Here is a 16,059-nt window from a genome sequence, read left to right as displayed (position 1 = left end):
GGTGGCGCAGCGGTTTAGCGCCGCCTGCAGCCCGGGGTGTGATCCTTGAGACCCAGGATCGAGTCCCACATCGGGCTTCCTGCATGGAGCCTGCTTCTCCCTCTGCCTGTGTCTCTGCCTCTCTCTTTGCTCTCTCTGAATGAATAAATAAATCTTTAAAAAAAAAAAAAAAGAAAAAGATTCCAATGGCATTTTTTTAGAGTAGAAAAAGCACTCCTAAATTTGTGTGGAACCACAAAAGGCCCCAAATAGTCTCCCAAAATCCTGAAAGAGCAAAGAATTAGTCATCCCATTTCCTTCTTTCTTTTTTTTTTTTTTTTAAGATGTCCTCTTGTGAGGGGCATAGGTTTTTTTTTTTTTTTTTTTTTTTTTTTTTTTTTTTTTTTTTTTTTTTTTTTATGATAGTCATACAGAGAGAGAGAGAGAGAGAGAGAGGTAGAAACATAGGCAGAGGGAGAAGCAGGCTCCATGCACCGGGAGCCTGACGTGGGATTTGATCCTGGGTCTCCAGGATCGCGCCCTGGGCCAAAGGCAGGCGCCAAACCGCTGCACCACCCAGGGATCCCCCATTTCCTTATTTCAAGCTATACTATAAAGCTTTAGTCAGTAGAACCATATAGTACAGGCATAAACAAATACACCAAGACAAATACAGAATCCAGGGCCCCCAAAGAAACCCAAGTATATATGGCTAAATAGTATCTGCCAAGAGAACCAAGAATACTCAATAGAAGAGTGTCTTCAATAAATTGTCGTAGAATAATTGGATTGTCACATGTGAAAAAAAAAGCTGGACCCATATTAAAACTCCAAATGACCAAAGCAGCCTTGAGAAAGAACAAAGCTGGAGGCATCACACTTCCTGATTTCAAAGTATATCACAGAGCTGTATCAATCAAAATTATTTGGTATTGGCATAAAGACACGGAGATCAATTGAATCTCAGTGAGAGATTCTAGATTCTATTTCTAGAGAGCCCAGAAATAAAGTCACACGTTTATGGTCAATTAATTTTTGACAAAGGATCCATGAGTATACAATAGAGAAAAGATAGTCTCTCTTCAGTAATGGTTGCAGGAAAATTGAACAGCCACATGCAGAAGAATGAAACTGGACCACTATCTTTACCCATATACAGAAAAATCAACTAAAAATGGCTTAAAGACTTAAATGTAAGACCTGAAACTATGAAACACCTAGAAGAAAACGTAGCTTCTTGACATCAGTCATAACAATGATTTTTTTTTTTTTTGGATTTGATACCTCAAGCAAAATCAACAAAATAAACAAATAGAACTACATCACACTAAAAAGCTCCTACACGTTGAAGGCCACCATCAACCAAACAAAAAGGCAACTTACGGAATAAGAGAAAATACATGCATATCATATATCATATAACTGATAAGGGGTTAATATCCAAAATACATAAAGAACTGCTACAACTCAGTAGCAAAAACCAAACAATCCAATTAAAAAAATGGGCAGAGGAGCTAAATAGACTTTTTTTTTAAGAAAGATACACAAATGGCCAACAAATACATGAAAAGGTGTTCAACATCAATCATCTTCCATGAGGATGTAGCAACAGTACATATTAACTTACAGTGTAATTCTTCATGCTAGGCTATCGCTAACCACCTGAAATGCTTGGCTCATTAGGGTGGCAGGAGCTGTGTGAGACCACGGAGACTTCAATCCGTATAAAAAGCTTGTTCTACTTCCCTGAACTTAATGCATCAGTCCTTGGAGTTGATAAAAACACTACTATAATTCTAAGGTACAAAGTTGTCTCTATTACAAAATTTGAAAAAAAGACATTTTTTTTCTTACCATCTCCCTTTAACAGAGAAAGAAGACAATTTTATCATTTCTACTTTGCAGATAGGAAAACTAGGACTCTAAGAAGCTCAAAAGAGAGGCACACCCACCCAGCTCAGTTACCACCAAATAAGTCGTCCCATTCTAGTAAGACCTATCCACAAGCTTGAGGAAGTCTTCCGTATTGTCTCTTCTAGTACTAGAATAATATGTGGGTGACATCTTCCTCCCTGAAATGCATTTCATTTGGGTCACTTCAGTTCGAGGAAGCCTATGGTATAATGGGGGAAGAAAGTATGCTCTGATATGTGTATGATCTTCCATGACCTTCCAATCTATTTGGCAAAAAAAGAACAAGGTGAAGAATACTGTATATGTTATACTATCATTTTTGTAGAAAATTATTGAAAAATAATATGCACAGAAATCTGAATAGGCATCAAAACTCTTTGGAAAGACTCCTAACAAATGAGTATCATGGATTTTTTTCTGAGGAGGAGAACTAAATAGCTAGACCTGTGGTAGAGGCACGAGTTTTTCATTTCTTATCCTTTTATACTTTTAGAATTTTGAGCTGTGATTATTAAATATTCAATAAATAAAAAGCCACATTTAGAAATGAAAAAAATTACCATAAGAGATGACTGAAGATTGAATAATAATACTGTCACACACACAAAAAAGTGGAGTTCTGTACATTTTATTCAACAAATTTAGGCCATAAAACCTCTGTAATTTAAATCCTTTCTAGAGATTTAATGAATGTATCCCAGAGGAATCTTGATGTAAATGCTTGATAGGAAATGCTTTTCTGTGACTTCTTTATAAAATCTTCAGTTATCGTCTCCTCTTTACATTTGGATTGTATCTGCAAAAAAAGAAAAGTTAAAAGATATCTAGATAAATGATGGCATTTCTTTAACTTTTAAAGTAAAAGGGTTTTCAAAACATGGTTACACTTTGGCAAACACAATGAGAATGACAATTTTATCCTTAGGATCTGATATTAAAGCACAGACATTTTTACTTTTATTTATCCTCTTGATGTTGGTTTGATGAATATTTGGTAAAAAGAGAAATCAACAATAGAAAAAGTCCTATAAAAGCATTAAAATAATTAATGAAAACAATTTAAAAATAAAATACATGTTTATACCTCTCCTAGTCTGGCTTCAGACTCCTTCCACTCTCAACTAATGTAGAAGATTTGCACAAAAGAGTATAATGAGCCTACAATAGATTTACTTCATATAATTTTCTCCTACAGTAATTAAATAAATTTAACTGGCAAACAGATATTAACTACTTATGAAAAATCAGCACAGTCAACATTTTAACCCCAATGATATATACAGTGTCAATAATGAACTTAAAAGACTCAAACTGGCTACAAAAGAGACTCAAAAATACAGTAGTTCTTGGTTCTGCCTTTACATAAATTTGGGAGTGTGTTATACTCCCCTAGCCAGTACCTATCTATAAGTAGATAAAGGTAATCTGATTTTATACTATTGGTTTTTGAGAGCTAATTTTATAAGGTCTTGGGCATGCAGGAATGCTGAAAACGTGTTAAATCAGAATTAAATTGTAATCGACCATTATAACTCCTCTAAACCTCCCACAAAACACGGATTTGAAACTCTAATCCAGCCTTTTGTTTTTATGCTTGTGCCAACTAAACCTGAACAAATGCTCTGGTATGTAATTTGTCTTAACTCAAAACCCACTCACTCATGATTCTACTCAGAGGTGAAAATCTCACAAACATTATCAGCCAAATTCACCAGTTCAGGACCCTTCTTTTGCATGAATGCCTTTACACAAATTTTAAATATCTTGTGATAGAGTTCAACTGAATCAACCCTAAACCCTGAAGACATATCCAGCAAACCCAAATGAGGGGTGCTCAAGTAGTAAACAGAAATACATACATTAAAAACAAAACATTCTTTAGGTGAAGGGACTGATTATTTTTTCTCTTTTTAAAAAGATTTTATTTATTTTAGAGAGAGAGCGCGCACGCACATGCGAGAGAGAACAAGAGAAAGAGCAAGCGTGCGTTGTGTCAGGGAGGAGCAGAGGGAGAAGGATAAGCAGACTCCACACTGAGCTCAGAGCCCGATGTGGGGCTCGATCCCACAACCCTGAGAGATTGTGACCTGAGCCAAAATTAAGAGTAAAAAAAAAAAAACAAAAACAAAAACAAAAAAACCCCAAAAAAATCAAAATTAAGAGTCAGATGTTCAAGCAACTGAGCCAGCCAGGCACCCCATAAGACAGAAGAAATGAGTATTTAATCTCTGTGAATAAAAATTGAATTTTATACACATCTCAAAGATTCATGAGAAAGATGAAATTAAACTTTACCTGAAGAGATCATCAGCAAGAGACTCTTCTCTCGCATGCTGGTTTTGCACCTGTCAAAATTAACATAATTTGAAACATTTGTTCAGTGATGAATACATGGTTAATCAACTCCTACACTGGGTGGTCAGTCATCTCAGAGATTTCCACATCCAGGAGGTCAGCAGGTCTATGAGTTCTGCTTCTAGGGTATTTCCCCCGTTTATCAGATCCTCTCCATTTTCAACTTCATGCCAAGATTACTGCAAAAGTCCTCTACTTAAACAACCTTTCCCAGCCAATCCCCTTTCCAAAGGCAACCAACATATGTATATATTGCTAGCTTATTGAGTTTTGAATTTTTTTTCCAGGAGAACCCTTTTACTACATGAAATATCATTGTTTTGAGGTCATAGGACTGATGAAGGGGCTGAGAGGGCAAAATCTATCCCACTTTCAACTACAGCAGCTCTACGGGTGAAGTGGTTTTCATCCCCAAGGTCCCAAACCTGGGCTCTGAAGCTGCAGCTGAACTCTTCACTGCAAAGTTATTTTTTTTTAATTTAAATTTTTTTTTCAAAAAAGATTTTATTTATTTGAGAGAGAGAGAGAGAGAGGGTGAGAGAACGCATGAGCATGAGCAGGGGAATGTGGGGAGAGGCAGAGGGAGAGGGAGAAGCCAGGGACACTGATGAGGGACTCGATCCCAGGACCCTGGGATTATGACCTGAGCCAAAGGCAGACGCTTAACCGACTGAGCCACCTTGCGCCCCACTGACAAAGTAATTTTAAACACAGACTCATCGGGAGGCCTGGGTGGCTCAGCGTTTGAGCATTTGCCTTCAACTCAGGATGTGATCCTGGGGTCTGGAATCGAGTCTTGCGCTGGGCTCCCTTTGAGGAGCCTGCTTCTCCCTCACCTATGTCTCTGCCTCGCTCTCTGTGCCTCTCATGAATAAATAAAGCCTTAAACACACACACACACACACACACAAACTCGTAGTAGACTCCTAACGCATCTTTGAGAGTTAGGACCAGAAAAACTCTGTGCTGGGTGCATCTTTCTAAAATCTAGCTATGATCCTATTGTGTGCCATTCAAAGGCCTTCAGTGACTTTCCACATACCAAAGAAAACACAAACTCTTGAGTTTGGCCCTGAACATGGGAAAGGCTCTTCATAACCTGGCCCCATTCTCCATCCTCAATCACTTCCCACGTCCCCTCTCACGAACACTGTTTGCCAGTTAAAGCTGAATCACAAAACTACCAACTAGACTAGACTCCCTTCCTAACAAACATTCTTGTTTTCCCCTCTGCCCAGAAAACTACCTCCTTTTTCTCCTCTTCCCATATCTGACAATCTTTCAGCGTGCATTAACTTTTAAGGCCTACTATGTGTCCAGGAACGTGTTCTTCACCCTTTACCAATGGTTTTCAATCTTCTTCATTTATTTTTTTTTAAATTTATTTATTTATGATAGTCACAGAGAGAGAGAGAGAGAGAGAGAGAGAGGCAGAGACACAGGCAGAGGGAGAAGCAGGTTCCATGCACCGGGAGCCCGATGTGGGATTCGATCCTGGGTCTCCAGGATCGCGCCCTGGGCCAAAGGCAGGCGCCAAACCGCTGCACCACCCAGGGATCCCAATCTTCTTCATTTAAAAGTACAAAAACAGGGCAGCCCTGGTGGCTCAGCGGTTTAGCACCGCCTTGGGCCCAGGGCCTGATCCTGGAGTCCCGGGATCGAGTCCCATGTCGGGCTCCCTGCATGGAGCCTGCTTCTCCCTCTGCCTGTGTCTCTGCCTCTCTCTCAATCTCTGTCTTTATGAATAAATAAATAAAATCTTTAAAAAAAATAAAAAATAAATAAATAAAATAAAAGTATAAAAATAATATCTGCTATGAAGAACTCCCATAAACCTTCAGCTACACAACTTACAGATGCCCATCGATTTCTCCCCTCTGTTATAATTCCCTGTATCTTATCTTCATTAAAAGGCTGAATATACATACTGTTTATTTTTAGGGTTAATAACTTACATTTGTACATTTTCCAGATACTATTTTAAAACTCTTCCTAAAACAATCTCACTCTTCCTAAAACAATCTCATTTGATCTTCATATAACTTAATTATTGCTATTGGATTATTATCCCAGTTTTAACCAACAAGGAAACAAAGACTTAGGTTAAGTAACTTGTGGGAGATCAAAAGGTTGTCATATGGAAAACGTGGGATTTGACTAGGTCTCCCTGAGTGCGAGGAGCACCATCAATATTACACTGATTCTGCGTCTTTGGGAAGGGCCGAGAAGAATGACTTACAGGGATTCTTATAGAATGATTTTCAATCCATACAGTGAAATATCAAAATGATCTTACATGATATATCTTTCCACATTTTCTAACAGGTATAGCAGAACATAAATGGGAGGACAATGATGCCCATAAAGCTGTCAAAAAAGCAGCTGGCATCATTATCGTATCGTAATTACTCTGAAAAGGCTTCCTGGAAGGAGATACTAATTTTAAAGCCATAATACAGTAAAGAAAAATCAATAAGGAAAAATCAGCTTTATGTGCCTTAGTAAAAACATTAAGTAAAGTAGCGTTAAGAAACAGAAATCTTCCTATTACTGGCATTTTTTAAAGGGTTGGGGAGAATTACATCTCCAGTCTTTCAAAATTCAAATCAGGCTGGATAGTGTCTCAAAGCGTTATTATGTTTAATGCGCAAAATGAAAATATACCTAAATCGAAGGAAACTTCAGGAATGTATTCAGTGGTTATGAAAACCAAGCCTGGTTTATAGCAGAAGTAGAAAAAGAAGAACTAAAAAAGGAAAGGCAAAAAGTACTTAAGAAGAGTAGCTGGGACGAGCCTAGGGAAGAGGACACCACGACAAGAGCATACTTCTATACACACACTGCAGCCGCACAACGAAGTCAACTTTCTCATCTTATTTTTTTTTAAAGATTTTACTTATTCATTCATGAGACACACAGAGAGAGAGAGAGGCCGAGACCCAGGCAGAGGGAGAAGCAGGCTCCATGAAGGGAGCCCGACGTGGGACTCGATCCCGGGACTCCAGGATCACACCCTGGGCCGAAGGCAGGCACCAAACCGCTGAGCCACCCAGGGATCCCTCAACTCTCTTATCTTAAAGAGTAAATCCAACCTACTGCACCTAAAATTGCTCTAGTAAAAAGAGGCTCTGGTGGAGGCTCTCTACTAATTCTAATCGAATAAATCAAAGTCAGAATAAAGTCAGCAGCTACACTGTCGTTCTCTCAACTCCTCTGCAGCCAAGAACAAACAAAACCCTACAGCTGTAATAATCAAGAACCCACAGACTTGAAAAAGGCAGCCTGCAGAGAACCCAAAGATTGATTCAACACGTTCCTACCGGTGCCCCAGCCCATTACACAAACTAAAGCCAAACCTGAAAATGCTTAATAATACTCCACATTTGGGGAAAAGGAGCCTGAGCAGGAGAGAGAAAACACTGCTGGTGGACTGCTGGAAGGGACGCCTGGCACAGGGAAGTAAGCGGGACTGACACTGACCAAAGGCACAGGCTCCATGCAGCCCTGACAAATCAGGAAAACCACCTAAAATGGCAGGTTACTACTGTCTTCTGGGGTAAGATATACACTCCCTGGTATACATTTAATCCCAGTCCCCGGAAGGAGCAGCACAGAGCTCCTGCTGAGCCCTTCCTTTCCTGGATTCGTCGTCTCCAGATACACTAAGAGTTTGGGTAGGAGTAATTCTGATACTTCACTTTTTGCCTCACAGTCTTTGTTTTTTTTAAATTTCTATTTAAATTAATTTAGTTAACATATAGTGTATTATCAGTTTCAGGGGTAGAGTCTTCAGTGATTCATCAGTTGCATGTAACACCCAGTGCTCATCACATCACGTGCCCTCCTTAATGCCCATCACCCAGTTACCCCAACCCCCCACCCTCCTCCCCCTCCAGCAATCCTCAGTTTGTGTCCTACAATCCAGAATCTCTTCTGGTTTCCCTCTCTCTCTGATTTATCTTATTTTTCCTTTCCTTCCCCTATGTTCATCTGTTTTGTTTCTTAAATTGCAAATAGGAGTGAAATCATATGGTATTTGTCTTTCTCTGACTTATTTTGCTTATGCTAGTTTTGCTTATTAGCATAATATACTCTAGCTCCAACCACGTCATTGCAAACGAATGGCAAGATTTCATTCTTTAATGTTTGAGTAATATTCTATTGTGTATATTTATCCATTCATCTGTATTTTTTATTTAAATTCAATTAGTACACCATTAGTTTCAGATGTAGAGTCTATTAATTCATCAGTTGCACAAATGGTCTTTAGATTGTAATCCCTGCACATGATAGCATACGATACTTCACAGAGTAAACAAAGTACCTGGACAGAGTATTTTACGCTAAATAGCTGCAAGATGAAAGAAACTATAAACTACATTACCAAGGGGTGGGGGTGGGGGAAGACAGCAACTGGAACAGAACATGCAAGATGCATGAAGAACCTAGTCTGCAAGAAATAACCCAAGGATAAAAAAAAACGAAGTTACTAAGAACACGAAAGCAATACAAACCAAAAAGTTAGATGACAAAAAAACACAATGACAATGAAAAGAGAACAAATGCTAACAGACTGAGACCCATTAACACCATTTCAGAATCAAATGAATTAGAAACACCTAACAGTGACTGTTTCCACTGCTATAAATGTTTTATAAGTAGCATCTTATTTAATCCTTAGAAAAATTCTGTGAAACAGAGGTACTATTATTGTTCCCAATTTGCACAGGAAGAAATGTAAGCATAAGGAAGTAGAAGAAGTAATATGCCCAAGATCACATCGCTGATGAAGAACAGAACAGACACAGCTGAAATCTGAATTTTTGACATAGTAAAAGAGCTTAAGAAAACCCCAGTGAATGCAGAAGAGATGGATGTGGAGGGCAAAGGTGATCTAATAAAAGGATAATTATGTCTTAAATGTAGACAACCCAGCAAATAGAAAAATGCTTTCACAGACATAATAAGAGTTCCTTGAAATAAAAAGACCTGCATCTGCAAATCAAAATAACACACTGTATTCCAGGAAAAACAAATGGAAAATTGATATATTCTCATCATTAATGACTTGCAAGCCTAAGAAGGAATGCTGCAGGCATGCAAGTACTTTTTAAATAGGACTGTCCTAAGATGGGGGGAGGGGGTGTGGGGGGAGGGCTGAAGTACAAATAATTTCCTGTTTACAGCAGGGAGCCAAAAAAATATATCTAAAATCAAAATAGGCAGCTTGAAACAAGTACTGATTCTAACCTGACAAGGGTTCGTTTGTTTGTTTGGTTTGGTTTTGGTCACTGCTTGGTCTTGGATCTCAGGAAATAAAATACCTCGAAAAGAAGAAACATTTGCAAAAATTTAGCAATGCTTTCAGCTTTACTTCCTATCAGCCTCTCTTTCTCCTCTCTCTCTTCCCACTCTGTCCCTGGCTATTACTCCTCTTCAATAAAGAAGTATCTGGAATAATTCACTTAATGTTTAAATAGGTAATTTCTGGACTCTGGGATTTTCACTTCATCATTCTTTTGTGTACTATCATAATTCTTTGAAATACACATTTTAAATAAGGCCATTTATTCATTCAAAAAAGAAACGAAGAAGGGATGTGACTTCCATTCTTCCATTTTTTGACAGCAAATATCCTGAGTGACCTTAACAACCCTACTTTTTAACAATTTTTTGACCAAAAAGTTGTTTTTTTTTTTTTTTAAGATGTTTATGTATTCATGAGAGACACACAGAGAGAGGCAGAGACACAGGCAGAGGGAGAAGCAGGCTCCATGCAGGGAGTCTGATGTGGGACTAGATCCCGGGACTCTGGGATCACACCCTGAGCCAAAGGCAGGCGTCCAACCGCTGAGCCACCCAGGCATCCCTAAAAAGTATTTTTAAACACAAACTGCTGAAAACTACCCTAAACCCACAATGGCACAAAATAAGAACCCTGAGAAGTTAACAAGTACCATGGTCAGCTTTTGCCTTGCCCTGTGGTTATCTGCAACGCATTAAAAAACTGGGCTCTGCTTTGATGCCTGAATGGAGGATGAGTGAGAAAAAAGAAAATCAAAGATGGGGAATCTAAGAAAAGACTCCAGCATTAAAGGGAGAAAGAGGAATAAACTGTTTAATACAATACAAAAAGAAGGTAAGAAAGAAACCTGTCTGCCTCGACCCTAGCACAGGGTGAAAGAAAATTTTTAAAACACTCTCCTGGGACACCTGGGTGGCTCAGTGGTTGAGCATCTGCCTTCGGCTCCAGGGTGTGATCCCAAGGTCCAGGGATCCAGTCCCGTATGGGGCTCCCTGCAGGAAGCCTGCTTATCTCTCTACCTATGTGTCTCCCTCTCTTTCAATGTCTCTTATGAATAAATAAAATCTTTAAAAAAAAAAAAAACCTCTCTTAAGTTTCTAATGACAAGCTGCCTTTCACTCGGACTTCTGGTCCAAATACATATTACCTAGGTAATCCATAAAAATCACAAGCAGAGGTAAAGTGGTCTCATATTGGTAGAACAAGACTGGCAGACACAAACATTTCTTTTCTAGAGGAAATAAACTTGAACTCAGGGTTCAAGGAATTTCTACAGATTAAATTCCAAGCAAAACGAGCAGTTCACATTCAACTATCACAAAATACATACTTGGAAACAAGGCTCCATAAGAGAAGAGTAGCAGAAACGTATCAATAAATACTTTAGACAAATAATACAAAAGAAAAGCTTAAAAATATCAACAGGGAATAATAAGACTTAGAGATGAATGAAACAGACATCCAGAATTGAAAAAATATAACAAGCTGAATGAAAACTCAGCGGACAGTGGGAATACGAACCAGATGGAGTGGAAGGGAAAAGTACAAAACTGGAAGATAATCTGGAGGAGTTATCAAAAAATGCAATCCAGATGAAAAAAAAAAGATAAAATAGAAAAGAAGATAGAGAAGAAAGTGAAATTTGACTTCTGTCAAATTGGAGTTCAAGAGATAATACCTCTAACTTGCCAATTACCAAATAGCCTTACTTCAAATAGCCTGTTGGGAGGACCTTTCTGGAGCACATCTCTGGTTTCCGGAGTACTCGATAATCAGGCAATACAAAGGCTAAGAAGAAAACTTTCTACCTTGGAAGAGGCCTATGATTATTTCTCAATTCAACAGTCATGTGTTTCTAAAATCTTGACTTCCATGCAGTAACTTCCTCTATAGAAAAGATGCCCACTTTAAATTCTATTAAATTCTCCAGTTAAAAGTAAGTAAGGGGTAGAAAGAATTATGAATTACTTATTATTTTTACAAAATATCCACTAGGACTCAAAACATCCAGGAAGAAAGTAAAAAAAAAAAAAAAAAAAAGAAAAGAAAAAAAGAGAAGCATATTTTTATAATCTTTTCTATGAGTTCTCATTATAGAGTATATATGTAGCTGATATATGCAGTGAACTCCTAAAAATCACATTTTAACATGAAAAGCAGTAAAACAGTTCATATTTTCCCAAAAGAACCATGTTATAACTGAGGTTTAGTTTTACAACATATTAGTTGTAGATATGATCAAAGACATGCCATAAAGCAAGTCTTCAAAAAAATCTAAAGCAATTTCAAGGTCAAAACTATGCTGATAAAAAAACAAACAAACAAACAAAAAAACTATGCTGCTGGTCCTAGTCTAGGATTTAAAGCCATGTGAACTGATGATGTAAGTATCTTACTAGAAAGGACATAGAAAAGCATTTTCTGATACCATACGTATTTGATCAGTAATCTGTATATGTTTGAGCATATAAATATAAATGAACCGATAAAATGACTGGGATTTGCTTTAAAATACTCCAGAAAGAAAAAAAAAAAAGTTGGGAAAGAGAACAGATGAATGCTGATATTTGTTATAGCTGTTGTTTGGGGTTTGTTTCACTACTCTATTTTGTGTATGTCTGAAAAGTTTTCATAATAAAAAGTTTAAGAATTTGAACTACATATAAATAGTTACTACTTAATAACTTACCAATATTATTTAACAATTTTTCTTACTTTCTTAAAACTTATAAAGACTCTGGGGGGAAATGAGATAGATCAGTAACAACTGCTCATGGGAGGAGGCACCAAGGCGAGTCTCCCACAGCAAACAGTTGTCAATAGTTACAACTGACTTGAGACTCCCTCCTTCACCTTCGAGACGGTGCGCTCAGCATCATTAAACCACAGTGCAAAAGTGCAACCACAGAGAATGAAGTTAAACTCTAATCTTGTAACACCTATGAAAATGAACTCAAAAACAATTCAAGATCTAAATATAAAAGCTAGAACTATAAAACTCTTAGAAGAAAAAAAGGCAAAGACTTCCTGACATTGGATTTGGCAAGGATTTCTTGGATATGAGGCCAAAAGCACAGGTAACAACAACAAAATTGATAAACTGAACTACATCAAAATTTAGGATTTCCGTGCATCAAAATACACAAACAACAGAGTGAAAAGGTGACACAGAGGAAGGGAGAAAACACCTGCAAATCATACAAATCATACATCTGATAAGGATTATCAGAATACATAAAGAACACCTCTAATTCATAATAAAAAAAATCAATCTGATTAGTAATAGGAAGAGAGCTTTTTGAATAGATATTTCTCCAAAAAAGATATGCAAATGGCCAACAAGCATATGCAAAGGTGCACAATATCATTAATAATTAGGAAAGTGCAAATCAAAACCACAATGAGGTTCACATGAGTTAGATGCCCACTATCAAAAAAACAAGTGAAGAATAACAAGTGTTGGAGAGGATACGGAGGAACTGGAACCCTTGTGCAGTATTAGTGACAATGTAAAATGGAGCAGTTGCTTTGGAAAACAATATGGCAGTTCTATAAAAATTAAACGTAGGCAAAAAAATAAAAAATAAAAAAGAGATACAAGAGAATAGGAAAAAGGTGGAACTCAGTAAAATAATGCCTGAGAAATCCTTGGAACTACTGAAAGATAATTTCTAGATTCCGAAAGCCCAGTACATTTACTTAGTATGTAACTCTGATATTATTTGCAATGACCCCCCACATGACTGCACAACCATCTTTGAATTGTTATCCCGTTAGCTTTCTCTTTCATTTTTGTACGTTAAGTCTCTTTTCTCTCCTTTACATTAGGATGTAAAATTCATTTTTTTTTTAAGATTTTATTTTATTTATCTGAGACAGAGAGAGAGCAGATGAGTAGGAGGAAGGGTAGAGGGAGAAGCAGACTCTCTGCTGAGCAAGGAGCTGGACGAGGGGCTTGACCTTCATCTAGGGTCTCTCATTTGCTCTAAGGAAACCATGAGGGACCAAAATGTAAACCAAGCAAGTCACCAGGCCCCATTTCCTACTGACCTCCATTTCCTGCCTTAACCATTCTTCTAATTCTGTATTCTTCCGAGCATGATGAGCTACTAGATCTGATCCTCCAATGATGCGTGGAAGTTTTCCTGCTCCAGGAAATGTGACCTGTTAAATAGTAAAAGTTTTAAGGTTAAATGCATTAACAAATTAAGACCGTCTCATTTTTTTTTTCTTATTTTAGAAAGGGAATGAGTGTGTGAGTGAGTGGGGAGGGGAGGGGAGGGGAGGGGTGGGGCAGAGGGAGAGAGAGAATCTCAAGCAGACTTGCTGCTGAGCAGAGTATCCAATGTGGAACTTGATTTCATGACCTTGAGGTCATGATCTAAGATGAAATCAAGAGTCAGCTACCAAGCCAGCTAAGCCACTCAGATACCCCTAAGATCATTTTTTAAAAAGCTTAATAAAAATTAAAGAGTATTAATTACATATAACTGCCAAAAATGTTTATATCCTATAAATGAAAGTGAGTGAGAGATAAGTAAGTATGCTAGACCCATGTTTTTGCCCTATTTTTTTGGCTATTGCTATACCCAGATTTAGATATGTCACTGGGATTTATGTACCAAGAATTTAATTAAGATTTTAACTGGAAGTTTTATTAAAAAATGGCCTTAGCTCATCATTTAGCATTTGAAGCAACTTAAGGTGAATATATAAAGTATATTTTGTTCTAAAGGTTTCTTTTTTTTTATAAGATTTTATTTATCTATTCATGAGAGACAGAGCGAGACAGAGACCCAGGCAGAGGGAGGAGCAGGCTCCCTGCAGGGAGCCCAATGTGGGACTCGATCCAGGGATTCTGGGATCACACCCTGAGCCAAAGGCAGCCGCTCAACCACTAAGCCACCTAGGCGTTCCTCTTCTAAAGATTTCAAAGTTTAAGCTTTGTCTAGAACTCATGAAAATGTACGTCTTTAAAACTTTCCAATCAAGGCACCTGGGTGGCTTTGGATCAGCTTGTGACCCCGGGGTCCTAGGATCGAGTCCTGTATCAGGCTCCCCACAGGGAGCCTGCTTCTCCCTCTGCCTCTGTCTCTGGGTCTCTCATGGATAAATAAAATCTTTTTTTATTTTTTATTTTTATTTTTTTTACATTTTTATTTATTTATGATAGTCACAGAGAGAGAGAGAGAGAGAGAGGCAGAGACACAGGCAGAGGGAGAAGCAGGCTCCATGTACCGGGAGCCTGACGTGGGATTCGATCCCAGGTCTCTAGGATCACGCCCTGGGCCAAAGGCAGGCGCCAAACCACTGCGCCACACAGGGATCCCTGGATAAATAAAATCTTTAAAAAATAAAAGTTTCCAATTTATGTATCTCTAGTAAAAGATGCTAGAGATGACGACAGTTTATATTTTTAATTAAAATTTTAATTGTTTATCAATAAACAGGTGCTAAAAATATTGTGAAAATGCAAATGAAGCACCCTGCTAATATTTTATTTAGGAAATAATAAAACCTTAATATCTATGGGACATACCTTTAAAATTTCAATATATGAAGTGGAAAGGGAATTTATTTATATTTATTTTTTTATTTGAGAGACAGAAAGCATGAGCAGGGGGAGGAGCAGAGGGAGAAGCGGGCTCCCTGCTGAGCAGGGAGCCCAATGAGGGGTTTGATCTCAGGACCCTGAGCAGAAGGTAGACACCTAACCATTTAAGCCACCCAGCCCCCCCCAGAAAGGGAATTTTAAATTAATTTTCATCATTAAACATACTTTAAAGACACAAAAGAGCATGTTATTGGATTCAAGTATATAAAGAAAATAAATTCTTTCATTAGAGCCAATCCAGTTAAATCATCCTGCCACATAAATTTTGGTTTGAATTTTACAGTCTCAAAAAAAATTCCTTAGTCAAAGATATTAATATTTTTTAAAAGTTTAACATTTTTCCAAACTACTTTCCAGCAGTTTGTACTATTCTGTATTTCCTGATCATCCCTGGGGCCAAAAGTGAGTATTATTGCTTTATCTTTGGTAACTTCATTAATTAAAAAAAAAAAATAGTACTTCTTTTGAATTTTGATTTAACAATGAGACTTAGTAACATGATATTGAACATGAAGTAACCATACAGATAAGAATGGCCCATATGGTATTCATGAGCCACGCCTGTGGGACGGAAAAGGGTAAGTGGGTGCCATCTAAGTGGGAAATATTTCCATCTTCCACTCTAAGAGATGGAGTTTAGAAACTTTTATACACTGTCATAGTAGGTAAAAAATTAATTTAACTGACAAGTGTTACTAGTAGCTCACATTAGAGAGAAAAAGCTACAATACCTCATAGTACAGCGAGAATCACACAGATCATAGTCTAATAAAAAGCATTCTTCCACAGAAATCACCTTTGACAAAATTACTGTATTCTGATTAAATGCTTAAACATAAGATAGTGGTCAGTAGTAGATATGGAATAAGAAGCAAATATTCCAGAAAAGACA

At 37.7% G+C, this 16,059-nt stretch overlaps 1 protein-coding gene across 5 annotated transcripts in view; it reads right to left on the bottom strand.

Moving 5' to 3' along the window:
* Window positions 1–2,505: 2,505 nt before the first annotated feature.
* NBN (nibrin) overlaps window positions 2,506–16,059 on the bottom strand; it is a 62,086-nt gene continuing 48,532 nt past the window's right edge. For all 5 annotated transcript variants that reach the window (XM_077876314.1, XM_077876315.1, XM_077876317.1 and 2 more), the window contains 3 exons: window positions 13,604–13,717; window positions 4,189–4,238; window positions 2,506–2,689 (listed from right to left, as the gene is read on the bottom strand). In XM_077876314.1, coding sequence (XP_077732440.1) covers window positions 2,659–2,689; window positions 4,189–4,238; window positions 13,604–13,717 — 195 coding nt within the window. In that variant the 3' untranslated portion in view covers window positions 2,506–2,658. The remainder of the gene's footprint in view (window positions 2,690–4,188; window positions 4,239–13,603; window positions 13,718–16,059) is intronic.

The sequence above is a fragment of the Canis aureus genome, chromosome 28 (assembly GCF_053574225.1).
Source record: "Canis aureus isolate CA01 chromosome 28, VMU_Caureus_v.1.0, whole genome shotgun sequence".
Classification (NCBI taxonomy): Eukaryota; Metazoa; Chordata; class Mammalia; order Carnivora; family Canidae; genus Canis; species Canis aureus.
The sequence above is the reverse complement of the archived record's forward strand: the minus strand, read 5'-3'. Positions and strand labels throughout refer to the sequence as shown.